Raw genomic sequence first — 17,197 nt, 5'->3', positions numbered from 1 at the left:
CATCCTGCTAGCGGAACCCACTCGACATCTAAAGGAAAAAGGCCTAACTACTTACCAAACGGTGTATTCTTCCGACTCCGGCTTCATCCCATTCTCTAAGTTCGTCAAAGATTTGGTGCATCAATTGTCTCGGCCTCCTCTGTTGCTCCAGTCGCCCAAAAACTCTGGCATTTCTTTGTTTCCATATGGACCAAGCGACGAATATGACAATAGTGTCAAAACCTCTTCTATCCCTTGTCGCAATTGCACTCCGCACTTGAAGTCACCATGCCTCAAGTGAATCACCAGGTTGCGGCTGCTTAACAGTGACACTGATTTGTGTGAAGCATAGATGCCAAACCTCCCGAGCGTAGGGGCAATGGAGAAGTATGTGATCGACCGTGTCTTCCTCTTATAAGCATATGTAGCAAGCAACCGTACTGTCCTGCAGGTCGTGCCTAGCTCGTTGATCCGAGGTCCAAAGTCTATATTGCACCGCTCGCCATGCAAAGTTTTTACATTTGAGGATCGCCCCACTCCTCCAAATACACTCATACGTTGGAGAAGTCGCAAGCCCAAGATGCAGAGCCCGATACATCGATCGAGCTGTGTACTGCCCCGAAGCGTCCCAAGGCCATGTTCCGGAGGAGGTTTTCGGTTAGCACAACCTGCTGGAGTCCATATAGCCTTGCCGGAACACACTCCAGAACACTGCCTAGATTCCGGACCGACCCGGATTCCGAGCAAGGTTCCTGCTTAGCTCACATGTACTGGAGTGCGTGCAACCTTGCCGGAACACACTCCGGAACACCGCGTCGGATTCCAGATTGCTCGGAACATCATCGAGAAGTTTCGAAAGATATTCCGGCCAACACAAAAATGCCTCATGAAGTGGAATTTAAAGAGAGTTTCTTGGCGGATTTGATGGAGAACATAGAGAACGAACAATTTGGCTATCTTGATGTCAATGGGATGTGGATAGGAATGTACCAATATGAGTTCCACCGTAGATCCAAGGAGATACCTCTCTTAACAGTGTGACTTTCCTAGGACTCAAATAAAACTGAAAACCCTTCGAGTGTCCATCGACGTATTTCCCCTTTTCAAATTAAGGGCCATCCATCTCCCTCGATAAAACACCGAGCAACCAATGCTCTGAGATAAACTTGATAACTAACATTAGTCCTTACTAGCCCCATTGTCATCAACTAAAATACCATTTGGGGAACAATGCGCTTTCACATATGTACTTATGTGTACATGTGTGTGTGTGTGTTTGCGTAAATGATCCAAATCTATTATCAAAATTCACTAGAAGTACAAAGCACCTCAAACATTATAAAAATTACATTGCGATTATGAGACCACCAAAGGACCACTACCGTCGCCGAAACAAGCCACCGACTCGCCATTGTCGTTGCTTCCCTACCGGAGCCGGCTTGACCTTGTAATGACAACCAGAAAATCTTTGTGCACGTGCCCCTGGAGTCCCAGTTATTGCAGTCGAACCCTTGAAAAGATCTTAAGCACATGACACCAAATCTCGCCACATGACGAGAAACCCTAACCTCACCGCCCCAAGGAGATGACAGGAATCTACGTCGGAGCTCCATCAACTACGTCCGACGACGAACTCAAGGAGGATCGGAGCCTGGAAGACAAACTCGAAGAAGAAGTGACGCCATCCGCCCGGGCGCCGCACCTTTGAGGACTGAAAAACCCTAACATAAACTACTAACCAGAGCAGAGGCACTAGGATTCTCCTCCACACCATCGGCCTCCGGGGCGGTAGGCAAAGGAGAGGTGAATCCACGGACTCGTTGGAAAAGCCTAGAGGGGATAGTTTGCCCTAACCGCCAAGGGGTGGGGAAGGAGTTGTGTACATGTGTAAATTAATGCATTTCTTTTTGAAAAAAGTGTTCTCTTTTCTTTTTGCGGGTGAAAAAAAAGAGTTCTCTTTGATGCAAGAATTGTCTCCTTCGTATCAAAGATAATGCATAAGATAACCCAAAAAGAACTGAGTTTCGGGAACAAAATATCAGATTACATTATCAAGAAATGTTCCATCTTTGGACAAAAGTGGATTTGTCTTAAAGAAAAGTTCTAGAAGCTGATAATGGTAATCAAGGAAAGTGTTTAAGCAAAAAGAAAAAGGAAATTTCATATTCTAATACATAGAGTTATATAGGAAGCGAGATAGTATTTTGTTTTCTATTTTAAAGTAAAACTAAATTGCATTTGTAAACGCAAATATGAGGTTTCTCCGTCTCTTCACAGATCAACCTCCGAAGATAAGGGTAACCAGCTAAAAACGACTAAAGGAGGGAGTTTCAGCTGAAAGTTAGCAAGAAAAACCTGCCTCTCTAGAAGACACAAAATATGCATATTTTGCAAATTAAGATCAGCAAGTGTATTGTTCCATGAAAAAAAACAGCAAGTGTATTACCTGTATTACTGGGCTGACTTGGGTTGGGCTCGGCCAGGCCGGGCCGGGCAGAGCATGGTTGAGATGATTCTTCTATCCTAGTACTGCATTAGGCCTTGTACAAGCGAAGATGCTTAGGAAAGATGTTTAAAGAAATAAATCAGGCTTTCTTTAAGCACCAGTGCTTATTTGTACAGAATAGACGCTTAACTAAGGCCTTGTACAATGGAAGATGCTTAGGGAAGGTGCTTAAAGAAATAAACCAGGCTTTCTTTAAGTACCAATGCTTATTTATACAGGATAGACGTTTAACTAATCGTCTCTCATGTAAAAATAGACATCGGTGTTTCAAAAAAATCCGATTTATTTTTTTAAGCATCTCTCTAAGCACCCCATTGTACGAGGCTTACAGACCTGGAGAGATACCCAGAGCATCACCCCAGTAACAATGGCGTCGGCGCTCCGCCTGCTGCCGTCGACGGCGACGCGCCTCCGCTTTCGTCCCCGCCTCCCTCTCTCCACCGCCGCGTCACTCTTCTCACCGCCCTCCAAGGCCGTCCTCTACGACCAACACGGCCCTCCCGACCAAGTCCTCAGGTATCGATCTCTCTTCCGCACTGGCTAGATCACCATACGCCGAGCAGTAGCATCAATCCTCCAATTTATCGCCACAATCTTGCCAAGGGTGGAAGATGTGCCGCCGGTGGAGCTCGGGGAGCGCGGCGTCTGCGTGAAGATGCTAGCCGCACCCATCAACCCCTCCGACATCAACCGCGTCCAGGGCGTCTACCCCGTCAGGCCTCCCCTCCCCGCCGCCGTCGCTGGGTACGAGGGCGTCGGCCAGGTCCACGCCGTTGGCCCCGCCGTCACCCGCCCCCTCTCCCCCGGCGACTGGGTCATCCCTTCCCCGCCCTCCTTTGGTCTCCTTCTCCCCTGTCCTGCCACACTTTGCTTTTCCTCGGGCTCGCTCCCTCCCTGAATTGGATGGGATTCGTTGGTTGCGGTTGCAGGAACATGGCAGACCTACATTGTGAAGCCTGAAGATGTGTGGCACAAGGTTCGTGACGATGTTCCGGTGGAATACGCTGCCACTGTCACGGTGAACCCCTTGACAGCGCTCAGGATGCTGCAGGACTTTGTGAAACTCAAACCTGGTGAGCATGTTTCACCCTTGACCCTTGTCATCCATTTTTGCCACCTTGCTTGCTTCCCTTAGCATGCCCTCTCATGCCATGGCATCCATTATTTGCTATATCAGGTGATGCTATTGTCCAGAACGGCTCGACCAGCATCGTTGGTCAGTGTGTTATTCAGCTCGCCAAAGTGCAAGGAATTCGCACCATCAACATCATAAGGGACAGGTAAACCAACTTGGGAACAAAAAAGATAGTTAAATACAGCTGCTGTCAGCGTTCGCTGCATGATCATGATAGTTTGCTTAATATGGTGCTCTACTTTCAAGTTGTTTTATATTTCTTATATCCATATTACTTGCTTCATTCATATGTAACTGAATTTTTGTAGGCCTGGGTCAGAAGAAGCAAAAGAGAAACTTAAACAGCTTGGTGCAGATGAGGTCTTCACCGAAAGTCAGCTAGATGTAAAGAATGTCAAGAGCTTGCTGGTACTATTCTGCAGCCTGCATTTCCCACTTCATCATCCATGAAATGTATTTTGTTAATATTTGTTTGGTATGGTAAAATTCTTTTGTTTCAAACCAAAGTGTTTTCCTGACCTAGGAAGGTTAAACAACCAGTTGCTGTTAAAACAAATTATTAGTCATAGTAAAGTGTAATAAGCCCTATAGAACTCAAATCGTGAGTTTGAGTGGAAGTTATTATTTATGCTGAGGTGCAACCATGCAGTTTCCAGTTTGTTTATCTATAGGGGGACTTCGACCATTTCCTTATGCTGGTGCAATTTTGGTTTCTGTCATTTTAGGGTGCTTTACCAGAACCTGCATTAGGATTTAACTGTGTTGGAGGAAATGCTGCATCTTTGATACTGAAGTTATTAAGGTGACGCTGTTAAACTTGATGAACATCCAATTTAAAATTTGTCATTTTGCATAACTAGCTATAACCCTTCTCTTTAGGCAAGGAGGCACCATGGTGACATATGGCGGAATGTCCAAGAAACCTGTGATTGTTTCTACTTCGTCTTTCATATTTAAGGTCAGCCCATCCTATCCTACTTTTGACTGTACATATAATATGTTTGGCGGCTCTAAACATTTGTATGTTTTTTTTTGAGAATTAGTTTGCGCGTTAGAATTAGTTATTAGTCTGCACCTCATAAAGTGCTGGATTATTATATAACAATCGTACATCAAAGTTTGAAGAAATGACATCGTTTCATGCTGCTATGTGTCGAGTTGTTTCTCCTGTCAATTCTTTTACAAGATCCGATGCCGTGACAGGATCTTTCCCTCAGAGGGTTCTGGCTACAGAAGTGGATGAATTCGGACAAGTCAGAGGAATGCAGAACAATGATAGACTACCTGTTGGGCCTTGTGCATGAAGGCAAACTTAAATATGAGTATGTATCTTCAACTAACGCTGGGTCTTAAATGCCCATACACTTCCTATCGAGAAATGAATGAATGCTTTGAAACATTTTTGGCTACAGGATGGAGTTGACTCCCTTCAGCGAGTTCAACCTGGCTCTTGATAAGGCCCTTGGAAAACACGGAAGCCAACCAAAGCAGGTTCTTAGGTTCTGATGAGACGAAGATGATGATGAGGTAGCTAGTATTGTGTTGGCTGGTGCAAATATTTGTATGGTCGTATCACTTGTGTGCATGCGTGTGTGTAGTTGCTAGTCGGTGGTTGAGAGTTTTTTTGGTTTGCTATGAACTGTGGTTATCCTGGGCAATATAAATATAAATTGTATACCACAAGGTATATGATTGTACTCAAGTTCGAAAGAAGTATACCTGAACCGAAGAAGTTCAGTTCCTTCTATGTGTGTGACCCACGAGTCAACTTTAATTGAAAAAAAGGGATATGATTGTCGAGAAATTTGTAAGTTAGTGACAACTAGTGCATCATTTTGTGCCAGCAGTAGGTTTTTAGAGGTATCGGTTTGCTTGAACCATCATAAAAATTATTGTGAACAGACGGAGTCACATGCTTATCTTCCAAGAGAGGGATGTTTGGAGTTCTGGCACCATTTTCCCCTCTACCACGTTTATATACCTTTTAAATTCATGGGAAGTCAAGCGCAGATGATTGGATGCAGTGTGCGGCTATGTGTTCGCCTGCTTATGAATTACTACCTTCGTCCGGTTTATTAGTTCTCTTTGTATTTTGTGCTAAACTTTGATCTTGAATTTGATTAACAAAATAAGTTATATGCCATGAAAATCATTTTACTCCCTCCAATGCATATTACTTGTAGCTCAAACAGATATATCAAGCACGGTATGCGTTTAGATACATTTGTTTCAATGAAACAACTAATATGAATCGGAGGGAGTAGTAGATTCGTGTTAAAGATGTTTCCAATGATACATTGTTTGTTTCATATAAATTAAATTTTCCTAATCATACAACCACAAGTTAGTTCTAATTACCCTATTAGTTAGTTGTATGATTGTTTATATCCGAAAACGCTCCATTTTGATTATCACGGCGACCGAGAAGCCTACTTCAACCGCTGCGCCGCATTGAAACTGGCTTCCAGACTGGCTTTCGGTCCCTTCTCCTGGCTTTCGCGCCTATTTAAGTCATGCTCCGATGTTGTCCACATTGCATCTCTTCGAACTCGTTCTCTCCACACCCAGCCACCTCTCGTAATCTCCAAACTCCTCCTCCTTTCCTCCTCCACTATGCTCAAGTCGTGGTTCTCCTCACTCGCAGGCGGCAAAACGGCTCCGGATCTCCCTTCGGATCTTGCCCTGCCGCTGTCGCTCTCCGGGGCCCTCAAGCTCCACGGTCGCCAACTCCTCTGATAAGGAGATCGTCTCCTCTGGCGACGAGGAGGACCAGGTGTCGTCGTCGCAGCCGCGCCTCCTCTCGGAGGCCGCGACCACGAACGAGGGGTTCTTACGGCAGATATAGTTGTTAACGGAGCAGTTGCTTCGAGAACGTGGTCTGGCGCCGCCCTCACCACCGCCAGCATGCGTGACGGATGAGCCGCCCTCGCCATCGTGCTTCAGTATGAAACAAGAGCCAGCATCTCCGCCTCTCCACCGCATTAAGGCTAGCCACCCCCCCCCTCGACGTAGTCGCGGCGTCCAAATCGGGCGTCGCGCGAAGGAGGAGCCGCCCTTGCCGCCACAACCATTACGTCAGGATCGATGGGCATCAAACAACCCGGTCTAGAGAGGGCGCGACAGGTCACTGGAGATGCCACCACGTACGTGTCCGACAACCCAATCCCACCCCAAAACCCTCTCCTAGGTGAACGCACCTCCGCTCTTCGTGCTACAGTCATGTCGGTCCAGAGGGGCGGGATAGGTTACTAGAGCCGACATTGAAGCTGCGCACCGGCCGAGAGCGCTTCCCGCGCGGTGTCCTGGTCTCAGTGTCTGTTCAATGTCGGAGAGACCTGACTGAACAAGACGAGCAACTATTTATCGCATTCAAACCAGTTGCCCGTATGTCCGCCCGTCGGTATTAAACATGGCGGCGGCAACGAAACCATCTTCGGCACCCGTATTGAAACAACTTGCCATTTGGCCTGACCGGCGCCCACTATTTATACGTGGCCACATTCGACACGATCCACACAACACCACGTCTGCTTTCACGTCCTCCCCCATGCAACACCTTCACCATGATCACGAGCTCTAAAAGCGACATGGGAGAGCCTCTCGATGGAGTAGAAGCATGACCTGGCCGGCTTCCAGGCCCGTCGTGCACGGCAAATAGAGGCCGACTTGCCGACGAGTTCGCTGGAGGTGAGCGACGATGACCCGACGATGTAGGAGGCATCCGATGACGAGCCAATGCCCACGCCTGTCTATGTTGGCTTCACCATGGAGCAGGCGCATGTGCACTTTAACTCCGCCATGGCGAAGGAGCAACTAGCGTTGCATGTGTTTGGCATTCCGGCGGGCGTAGGAGGAGCAGCGCTACAACTTCGCCCTTCCCGCACATCACTGACTCACGGAGGGCCAAATCTACGTCTAGTTCTTGAGCGAGGAGGCCATAGTGGCTATGGACGAGAACGCCGGCAACTGCGGTTTCGCACCGGGCCGCTACAACCACAAGGTCGGCCCATTCACGTCCATCGCGGACCTCACCTCCGCTGACAATGTCGAGGCCATGGACTCAGGCGAGGAAGAGTGGGACATGGGAGGCAAAGGCGTTTGTGTTCCATGTCTCACTCTTCCTCATCGACGACCCACAACTTCACTTCCCGGAGCTCATGGAGCGGCGAAGATGCTAGACATGGGAAAAACAAGGACTTGGAGGCCCGACGCTTATAATGATTTAGGCTAGGTTAACTTCCGGTCGCATTTGTGTAACGAAAATATGTCGAAAATGAAATGAATGTGGTCCGATCTAAATGAAATTCATCCAGTTTGCATGAAAACCGTCCGGTTTTTAAATTCCGCTTGAAAATGTATGCGGATATTTGAGGTACATGGTTGAATGGTCGGCTCCCGTATCACTGCTCGGACGCATCCACAGATGTATGGCTTGTCAATTTTAGGGGCCCGCGTTGGAGGTGCCTTGAAGGGGATTGAAAGGGGTCGAGGGGGTTTGAATAAAGTAAAAAATCCCTATTGAGCCCTTCCAATCCTCTTGAGAGGGGCCGCACTGCAAAACCTCCGTGTATCTCGAGGACCCGCTTGTCATAAATTCACCGGCGGGGGTCGTCTGGTAAATACCCCTACTTAGACGAGAACCCCTCCCTCACTGCTCCTCTTCTTCCCATCTCTCTCCCTCCTCCCGCATCGCAGGGCAGCTCCGCTCCGCCTCCCCCCGCCCCGAGCACAGAAGAGAAGGGAGGGAGGCCGCCCCGAGGGAACGGAAGAGACGACATGGACGACTACGCGCGGGAGATGATGGAGCTCAAGACGCTCGTCACCCGCACCCTCGAGAAGAAGGGCGTCCTCGCCAAGATTAGGGTCTGTCACTCCCCCACCCCCTTCTCACTTCCGATCCACTAGGGCTAGGGGCTAGGGCGGATCTGCCTCTCCTCTCTCTCGCGCGTCCGTCCAGGATCTCCACATTTCGTGCTTCCGCGTCCCCCCTTCACCGAATCTCCTACATCTTGTCTCTTTTCCCCCACTGGAACTGAAATGCGCGCAAATGACCCCTCTGTGTGTAGAAAGTTTTGACCCTACGCGCCCCGTTCCTGTTAGATTAGCTACGCGTTTCAAATTCTACATGTAACCATTTGATAGTTTGAGAGGGTCCAGCTTTTGCGTGGGTGCTACTGCTCCGTTTCTTGTTCAGATTGCTAGACAGCCAAACAGCAATATAGCTCGCGTAATGATAGCTTCTCCAGTTTCAATTACATTATCTTGCAGAAAATGTTCTTGTGAGTTATCTGCACCACCAGATGATCTCAGTGCGACGAGGCGGTGGCATCTTTGTTTGCAATATAAGCATTAAGCATCAACGGTTTCTCCATTTTTGTTATTATTTTTACAGTGCTCCTTTTGTTATTCTCTATGAGGACATAGAACAGCTGGGCGTCTGGTTCAGTTAAATGTATGCAAGAAGTTTACATATATAATTGTTGGGTGAAGAACAGAAGATGTGTTGTTGTTTCCTTATCCATTAAACCTAGGCTATGTTCGGTAAAATCTACACCCATTGCTTCCTTATCTATTAAACCTAGGCCATGTTCGACGAAATCTACACACTTCCGTGAGCTGTTAGATCTACATGGAATTGCTCATTCTGGCACAAAACATCATTTTTTTTCATTAGTTGCCTTGCATGACCAGGCTGAACTGAGAGCAAGTGTGTTTGAGGCTATAGAAGAGGAGGACCGTGTGATAGAGGAGAACGAAGATGGCGGGAATCCTGCTTTGCTTGGTAGCTGCAACGACCGTGCTAAGCAGCTGCATGCTTCACCGTCAGGTTTGTGCTTTCAACAAATGGTACTTAGTGAATGGATCAATAAACTGTACCTGTTGCCAGATCTGGTCTGGTATATGCAACGCTCTAGGATTTTGTACTGGTGCTGGTGAATATATATTCCAGATGTATACTAGATCGGCACTGTATTGCATGATAATATTTTTCTCTGCTGTAGATATTGGCAGATTTTAGCTTAGTAACTTTTTTTAGCTAACAATAATGGAACTCAAATTACTTAGACTTGTTGCATACCTTTTTCATTTTCTTCTGCACTTCTGAAATATCTATCCTCGTTTCTCCTCTGTTATGACCAACTGACAAATGAATCTTTAGCTGCCATGCTTCTGCACTGATGTTAACTGAAAGAAGCATTTGAAAAATGCAACTTATTGCATTTGTTTATGTTGCTTCCAGTCTCAATCACATATGCCTTCAATGTTGAAGGTCTTCAATATTCGGCAAAATGTTTTTTTGCAAACTATGTTGGATGTGAGTGGTTCACATCCTAGAGTTTCTGTTGCTTGCAGGTAGGTTATTAACAGCACTTATAGGTGAATACTTGGAGTGGGCCCAGCTAAGTCACACGATGAAAGTTTATTTGCCAGAATGTAATCTGGTAACCATTTCTTGTATTTAATGGATCTAGTCCTGTTTATAAAAAAACAGCATCACTAATGTGCCTTGTACTGTAAATCAGCCCAAGGATTTTTGGAAGAATGAGCTAAAGGATTTCTCTAACAAAAATGGAGCTGAAGGGAGCAGGAGCGCTGAGAGTGGTCCCATGCTTCTAGATGTTCTTGAAGGATATCTCAAATATGAGGTTATTCTCTTGCTTATTCAGAAGTTCATCAAAATGGGCCTGTGTTAATTTGGCGAATGGCACATTTCTTGATTTAGTATTTGTATGTGGATTAACCAGCCTGTCAAAAAAATGCATGTCGAGCCATAAGAAAAAAGAATTATGATGCTTGGTAAGGGCATTCTAATTTTGTAAACAAGTCTTATGATGCTCAATTAGGATATCCTAACTGTTTAAGGAAGTTAAATATATTTGGTTTGGATCTAAGTGTAGAAGTTACAAAATATTTTGCCTATTTTGTTGATAACATCTATATTATCATTCTCTAAATATAGTCAATAAAAACCTTTATCTGCCATTTGTGCATACTTGTTTACTTGAAATTGTTCCGTTGTGTAGAATTTGTCTCAAACGAGGATGGCTGGTAGGAGAATGATCAATTCTGAACCTGAGCCAACATTGAATACTGAGCATCGGAACATGAGGAGGCCACCATCTTCATCTTCAATCGCTGGCATGCCTCCTATGGGAAGGTTGGCATCACTTATAACCTAGCAATGTTCCACCTTTATAATTTTGTTGCAGCGGTTTGTCTTCCCTTCCCTGTAAATGCGGGTAACACTTGACTTTTAATTTGCCAGGCAAATGCCACCTTCGCAGACATCAGGTACCTTACATTTAATTCATTCATCTTGTCACATACCCATGCTGTTGCTTTCCTAAATAAATTTCAAAACAAATGCTTTGGACATTCAGACCGAAGAGGGGGCTCTTCTGCTTCCAATACAAGGAAAGATGAGTACAACTGGGGATATGATGCTGATGATCTCTCGGAGGAAGTATTGCGTACATCCACTGCTCTAGAGAACATCCAGTTAGACCGGAAAGCCCGAAACCTGACGACATCTTGGAGGTTAGGACGGTTATCAGAGTTGTTTGCTTTTGTACCTTCCCTTTTTCTTTTCTTTGCCTTTGCCTTTGGGATGATAATTTATATCCTTGCAGGCATCCAGGCAGTGGTGCCGAGTAGAATCTTAAGGTGGAAGAGCTCCAATGCGCTGTTGGCTTGCTTGGTTCCCCCCGGGATTTCTGTATCCACTTTCGGTTGATATTAGACTGCGCGCGCGCGCGTGTGTGTGTGTGTGTTGTAATCCAGCTAATTATGCACCTGAGATGAGATTTTATAGTGAGCTAGACCTATTCATTGTAATCTTGTGCCTGATACTTGCGTGTGGGACAAATTGATTTGATTCAACGAGCTTCTTTTGTTGCAAATTACATCTAATACTTGCCCACGGCTGCTCAAGGATATCACTGAGTTTCAGAATACAAAGTCTGGGGATGGCCATTCGGTAGCGCTATTGTATTCTTTTTCGTTCTGAATATTTTATCATCATCACAAACGCACTATAGAGCATTGTACTTTCTTCTTTCGTCTTCATTGAAGTTGCACATGGTTGTGCTTTCCCTCATATGTGGTTACCAGCGAATTGTCCGATGAACGCTCCACAAACTTGCGTGCGTTGCATCTTGCTGTGCTGCATCTGTAGTAGCTCCTGCATATCCAGCAACCACATGTAAACAAGTCTTCGGGTAGAGGAGTTGATGATGTAGCTCTATAATTCAGTTCATACTACTTGTGTTTGTTGAATGCAGTTCTATGTTTCACACCTTAAACACAAACACTACATATTATAACTGGTATGTACCCCAAAAATTATATTATGCCCGAAAGAAAAACACAAGGGGCATGAATTCATGGAGGTGGCTGTTATGTTCTCAATTTGTATTACCTTGGAAATGAATTACCATTAACAGCCTTCTGACCATACTTGCGCCAACGGAATGCTGCATCCCCAGACGACCCGCATTCTGTTGGAGACTGGAATGCAGGGGCAGCCTCACCAGAAGTCAGGCCATTTGCGATGCTTGATTGCTTCTCCTTTCGGCTGAAAACGGAATTTCAAACAGATGTAGGTAACTTGCATAGTTACATGAGCAAAAACAATGACATGCATTACATACGTTCTTCACAATATAGAATTTTGACTAGACATACTCATTTCCAAACCAAAACAAAAATCAAGAAAGCAACTAGTCAGACAGACATTCCTCTTATTTTTGCAGCTGCGGCTACTGACTAGACCTGAACCTTGAGAGACTGCTGTTTTCCTGACCATACTGTACCACTAGGTTTTAACTCAAAATACAAAACTTTGCACCATATTCTCTTACATTAAGAGTTAGTATTCCACTCCAAGATGGAAACCCCATGAATCTCAACAGGTAGACACACTGCATTGTTTACAGCAGTCAGCTCAGTGGACCAAGGACACCTAGGATTTTTATTTCTTGTTTACCGCAAAGTTGCAGTCCCCTCAGTGCTACAAGGGTAGCACAATGCATAGTTCATAAGTACTCCCTCCGTTCTAAATTACTTGTCTTGGATTTGTCTAGATACAGAAGTATCTAGCACTAAAATGAGTCTAGATACATCTGTATCTAGACAAATCCAAGACAAGTAATTCGGAACGGAGGGAGTATAATTTTCATCACCATTATGGGATAACAAATTGGCAACCACGACATGGTGCTTGTTCATAACAGAACACCATAAGAACGTAACTGTAAGTGACTGTTAAAAAAACATAGCTGTAGTATGATCTTTGCCATTCTAACCCACAACCTCCACATGTTTTGGAAACTAACAAAGTTTCGAATCCGGATATTAAACAACATGAGCATACCTTGTGTTCCAGTGATAGACCGGACTAGTGTTTCCAAATTCATCGACGTAATAACAGCTGCTTTTGAATGCGGCGGCAACAGGATCTGAAACAAGAGCGAGGTTGCACCCTCCTAGCTGGCTTTCTGCTCCAGCATCATTGCTGCCATGGGCGTCAGGGACCACAACTTCTGTACTTGCCGATGACGCTGGCTTTTTTGGTGGATGGGGCTGGGGATGGTTGTGTTCACCGTTGTACACAATTTCCGCAATTTGGCCATCTACTGTTGTCTCCACTTTCCTCTTGACAGGGCAGGTTGGGTGAGTGCACTTGTAGTAGCTCCGCGGGAACTCGCTCCCTTTCACTTGCTTCTGCCCATACTTCCTCCAATTGTAGCCATCATAGGACAGACGGGTTTTCACACTGTGAATTGGTTTGTTGATATCGTGGAATGTCGTCATCTGGTCACAGGAGACTACTTGTTCTGGATCGATGACCATTTTCTCACGTGTGGTATCTAAACCAGCATCCTGTAACTGAAGTTTGGCACAATGTTATAACATGGTAACATTATAAGATCAAGGGATATTTTCAAAATCATCCAATAGATGGAACATAGGTATATTTGATTTGAAGTGTCATTCTTGGGAAGTACTCCCTCAGATCCATAACAAGTGTCGTGGTTTTAGTTAAAATTTGAACTAAAACCATGACAATTATTATGGATCGGAGTGAGTAGCAAACATTTGACGCTATCAGATGAACACAAATTTTATTTCTAAATTCAGAAGAAGGATAAACTGAATCTCAGTGAAGCACTGACCATGCTTGCAGCAACTCCTGCAGATAGATCACTTGGTGGCGGTGCGAAACGTGTTACCTTCGGCCGCCTAACTATAACAGTCTCTCCTGGAGAGGTGATCTTCGCAGAACCAGTCGCAGTGAAGTCTTTCAAGAGCTTCGAGAAGGAAGTGAAACTGGAGAAAGGCCTGGAGGCTACAGGCTTCACAGGTGTTATCTTCTCTTGACTTTGCATCTTCCACTGACAAAAGAGCAGGGGAGAAAATTCATGAACTACTAAACCTAATCAATCACGCTAGGTTACGTGAAAAGCAAGTTTATCATCAATATCTTTCAGCTAGTAACAGAAAATTTTGTGCTGAAAATTGCAAATCAAATATCAAGATATGAACCAAATTAAAGAAAGAGACTGGGATTGCATTAACCTATGAGCAGAGCACAATAAAACATAGGTGTGTGCTTTTTAATGGAAATTACAGGTATGTGCATGAAACCATTGAGAATTTGAGATGACAACAGAGAAAAGAGAACCCTTGTAAAAGGAAATGGAGGATCAAAGTAAAGAACCTTGCTAGATTAGAACATGAATGAATGAATCAACTAAATTACGAAATAAAGCAAAATTTAGCTGAATTTTGAAGGTTGATCAAGCAACAACAACAGCAGAACATACTAATGTAACAACGCAAATTCAAAGTGCTAACTTACTTTTCCTTATGCACGTATGAACAACTTGAGTAAGGAAGAACCATTCAAAATAAATTGAGCAACAAAAACAATGGAAATATAAGGTCCACGTACCTAGGCCCTTGTGCTCTGTGCTCGCTCAGTCACAGCCTTAGACTGGTAGATGCAACGGAAGGGCAAGAAGGAAGTTGAATTGCAGAGTTGACAATAAGAGGAGAAAAGGAAGATAGTTGGGGTGCATGCATGACTGTTAGGTCTGGGCTCCAGGGGTTAGGTAAACGCCAGGTGGCTAACCTCATCAGTACTCACTGTCTGCATGTTTCGCTTTGTAGAGTATCATAGATCTGGAACATGTACTCTTGCCTGTAAGGGAAACTGCACACCGCAGTAGCCCATTGTATTCATTGTACCAAAATGTTATAAACATTCAATACGAGAGAATACTTTGCAGCAAACAATCTCATCATTCAAATACCAATCAAACAGAACCGAAATGACGGAATGCGACATCACAGTGTTTGTTTATCGTCTCTTCACCTCAATGATCAAAATGAACAAGCTAATTATAGAGTACTGAAAGTTCCAGAAACAGAAAAGTACAAAGAAACATGTTTCTTATAAGATGAATATATAAATGGGAGAAGAAATTTACAGCACTGAAAATGTCCCTTGTGAAAGGAAGTATATGCATCTTCAGAGAATTCTTGCAGGGCACAAGAGATGTGCAAGAATAGTTACATGATGCTGGTAGGCCTGCTGAGAAAATTAGACTGCCACACCAACAGAAGAAACATACACTACAACTGAAGAACAGAATAGGCGTTCAACTGTCATAGCTTTGTTCTTTCTGTCTTGCCCCCAAACTGCATTTCGTCAGTTCTGTTTCCAACATCGTCTTGTAAACCAAGGATTGCAAAGTAGACATAGCTGAAGCTTGCAACTCAAATATGCATGCTAACATGCTTATTGTAACATTTTAGCAAAGAACAGTAGTAAAAGAACTTGTGCATGGGATCGATTAACATCCAAGAGCAAAGAACAGGAACACATCTTATACAGTACTAAGATATACAGAATTACTCTGCTACCATAAAGAGGACATGAACTCCAACAGGTGTGATCCACTATACTTCATCACCTTACGAACATAAGCACGGTTAAAATCACAGTATTAAGTATTGACCACATTTGAGAACTAACATTTGGCTGTGAAACTCATCCAAAACTTTACTTACACAAGCTCTGTTCTACGCTATTTCTTCTACTTTGAAGCACACTACGAAATCAATCGTTCAAAACATGACAGGCAACACTAAGGCAAGCTGCTACAGAACTTGGAACACTGACCAAGTAAGAGGTCAATCTTCCTTGCGGCCCTCACCGGCCTTGTTCTTCTTCTCATCCTCGTCTTGGATGAGGCGAGCGATCAGGTGCAGCAGCTCGGCCCTCATTGCCTTGACGCTTTCGGCGTCCACCTCCTTCCTCACCGTGTCGAACCAATCTGCTCCACCCTCCTGCTGCTGCCCTCGACGGTCCTTCCACCAGTTACAGATAGCCCTGGCCAATGCAATGACGTAGACGCCGCAGTCGTGCCCGTTGGCCTGCATCGGGGTAGGCCCCTTGACGAGCGGGGCCCCGTTGGCGGCAACGGGGAGCAGCGGGCGGAGCACGGCGGCGAGCTGGCGCGCGGCGTCGAAGTTGAGGACGCCGAGGCTGTCGTGGTGGACGAAGCGCGGGCGGGAGGCGCCGTTTGTGGCGTCGAGGACGAGGAGGGTCCAGTGGGAGCCGCCTTCGGCGACCGAGGCATCGGGGTTGTCGTTGACAGGGAGGAGGACGAGGCTGCGGGAGGCAAGGCGGAGCGGCTCAGCGACGGCAGCGACGGATTCCGGGTCCGGGAGATTCGACAGGAGGTAGGGTATGGAGGGCGGCAGGAGGAGGAGGTCGCCGTCGTCGTCGCCCTCGAAGGCCGCGGAGAGGTGGGCGAGGTAGAAGGCGATGATGCGGTCGTTGAGGAAGTGGGGACCACGGAGGATGGAAAGGTCGGAGCGGAGGAGCACGACGTCGCCGTAGCTCAGCACGCGCTCGTTCCCATCCTCGCCGGCGGTGGAGGCGGAGGCCGCACCGGCGGGACGCATCTCGCAGGCGGGTTGAGGAGATGCTTCTTCTTCCCTCCGGGAAGTGGTGGTGTGGTTTTCTGATTTACTCCCTACAAGTGTCCCGATCTGCCACGAACGAGGCGCAGGGGTGTAGTTTTAATACGTGAAAGCTAATGAATTGCGGTTTTGCTAAATCTCAGGTGTGTCCACATACCTCAAATGTGAAACGTCAAACCTATATGATCCACACACGTCGATTATACAATACAAATCGTTTCAATTCAACAATTTGAAACAAATACGAGAAAGCAAAACAAATCATAGTTCAACAATCCTGACATTGATTCCATGATTTGTTTTGCTTGCATCATTGCCGCATTCTCCGCTGCTGCCATACCGCCCTCGCCACATCGTACTTCCTACGGTCGTTGATCCCCTTCTTCTCTGCAAGCCACTTCTTTGCATGTTCATCCACTACAAAATTTGCTCTATTTTTTGCGACATTTCACTTGTGCCCTGTATAACCCTTTTTCATCATGGAAAATACGTTGGCGGCATTTTCCGGCCGTCACCCCCACCATCGCTGAAACGTCCTCATAGAAAATAAAATTTCAATGGTATCACTTTTTTCATCACACAGA

The 17,197-nt window shown here is 45.6% G+C and overlaps 3 protein-coding genes across 3 annotated transcripts; 2 read left to right on the top strand and 1 right to left on the bottom strand.

The window, feature by feature from the left end:
• The first annotated feature begins 2,788 nt into the window (after window positions 1-2,788).
• LOC123103253 (enoyl-[acyl-carrier-protein] reductase, mitochondrial) lies at window positions 2,789-5,367 on the top strand. The gene is made up of 9 exons (XM_044524781.1): window positions 2,789-3,001; window positions 3,089-3,324; window positions 3,415-3,558; window positions 3,663-3,765; window positions 3,929-4,028; window positions 4,346-4,422; window positions 4,500-4,578; window positions 4,824-4,942; window positions 5,033-5,367. Exons 1-9 carry the CDS (start codon window positions 2,853-2,855, stop codon window positions 5,124-5,126), a joined length of 1,101 nt encoding a protein of 366 aa, XP_044380716.1. The 5' UTR covers window positions 2,789-2,852; the 3' UTR covers window positions 5,127-5,367.
• Window positions 5,368-8,240: 2,873 nt separating this feature from the next.
• Window positions 8,241-11,524, top strand: LOC123103251 (protein TONNEAU 1b). Its single transcript, XM_044524779.1, has 8 exons — window positions 8,241-8,483; window positions 9,312-9,447; window positions 9,975-10,063; window positions 10,145-10,267; window positions 10,646-10,779; window positions 10,888-10,913; window positions 11,003-11,159; window positions 11,252-11,524. Exons 1-8 carry the CDS (start codon window positions 8,397-8,399, stop codon window positions 11,274-11,276), a joined length of 777 nt encoding a protein of 258 aa, XP_044380714.1. The 5' UTR covers window positions 8,241-8,396; the 3' UTR covers window positions 11,277-11,524.
• A 24-nt stretch (window positions 11,525-11,548) lies between these two features.
• On the bottom strand, window positions 11,549-16,709 carry LOC123103252 (WRKY transcription factor 44). The gene is made up of 8 exons (XM_044524780.1): window positions 15,842-16,709; window positions 15,257-15,263; window positions 14,770-14,835; window positions 14,341-14,344; window positions 13,796-14,014; window positions 12,994-13,508; window positions 12,040-12,195; window positions 11,549-11,802 (listed from the first exon to the last, which is right to left on the bottom strand). Exons 1-8 carry the CDS (start codon window positions 16,593-16,595, stop codon window positions 11,685-11,687), a joined length of 1,839 nt encoding a protein of 612 aa, XP_044380715.1. The 5' UTR covers window positions 16,596-16,709; the 3' UTR covers window positions 11,549-11,684.
• Between the last annotated feature and the right edge of the window lie 488 nt (window positions 16,710-17,197).

The sequence above is a fragment of the Triticum aestivum genome, chromosome 5A (genome assembly GCF_018294505.1).
Source record: "Triticum aestivum cultivar Chinese Spring chromosome 5A, IWGSC CS RefSeq v2.1, whole genome shotgun sequence".
NCBI lineage: Eukaryota > Viridiplantae > Streptophyta > Magnoliopsida > Poales > Poaceae > Triticum > Triticum aestivum.
This window is presented reverse-complemented; position numbering and strand designations above follow the sequence as displayed.

Bases quoted from the DNA above. Each gene is read 5' to 3' on its own strand.
- LOC123103253 (XM_044524781.1), top strand. From the start codon at position 2,853: ATGGCGTCGGCGCTCCGCCTGCTGCCGTCGACGGCGACGCGCCTCCGC. The intron at 3,766-3,928 runs GTAAACCAACTT...GAATTTTTGTAG, and splicing joins ATCAACATCATAAGGGACAG to GCCTGGGTCAGAAGAAGCAA. The intron at 4,579-4,823 runs GTCAGCCCATCC...ATGCCGTGACAG, and splicing joins CTTCGTCTTTCATATTTAAG to GATCTTTCCCTCAGAGGGTT.
- LOC123103251 (XM_044524779.1), top strand. From the start codon at position 8,397: ATGGACGACTACGCGCGGGAGATGATGGAGCTCAAGACGCTCGTCACC. The intron at 10,268-10,645 runs GTTATTCTCTTG...TCCGTTGTGTAG, and splicing joins AAGGATATCTCAAATATGAG to AATTTGTCTCAAACGAGGAT. The intron at 11,160-11,251 runs GTTAGGACGGTT...ATATCCTTGCAG, and splicing joins AACCTGACGACATCTTGGAG to GCATCCAGGCAGTGGTGCCG.
- LOC123103252 (XM_044524780.1), bottom strand. From the start codon at position 16,595: ATGCGTCCCGCCGGTGCGGCCTCCGCCTCCACCGCCGGCGAGGATGGG. The intron at 13,509-13,795 runs GTCAGTGCTTCA...GCCAAACTTCAG, and splicing joins CAGGAGTTGCTGCAAGCATG to TTACAGGATGCTGGTTTAGA. The intron at 11,803-12,039 runs GTAATACAAATT...CTGGATATGCAG, and splicing joins AATGGTAATTCATTTCCAAG to GAGCTACTACAGATGCAGCA.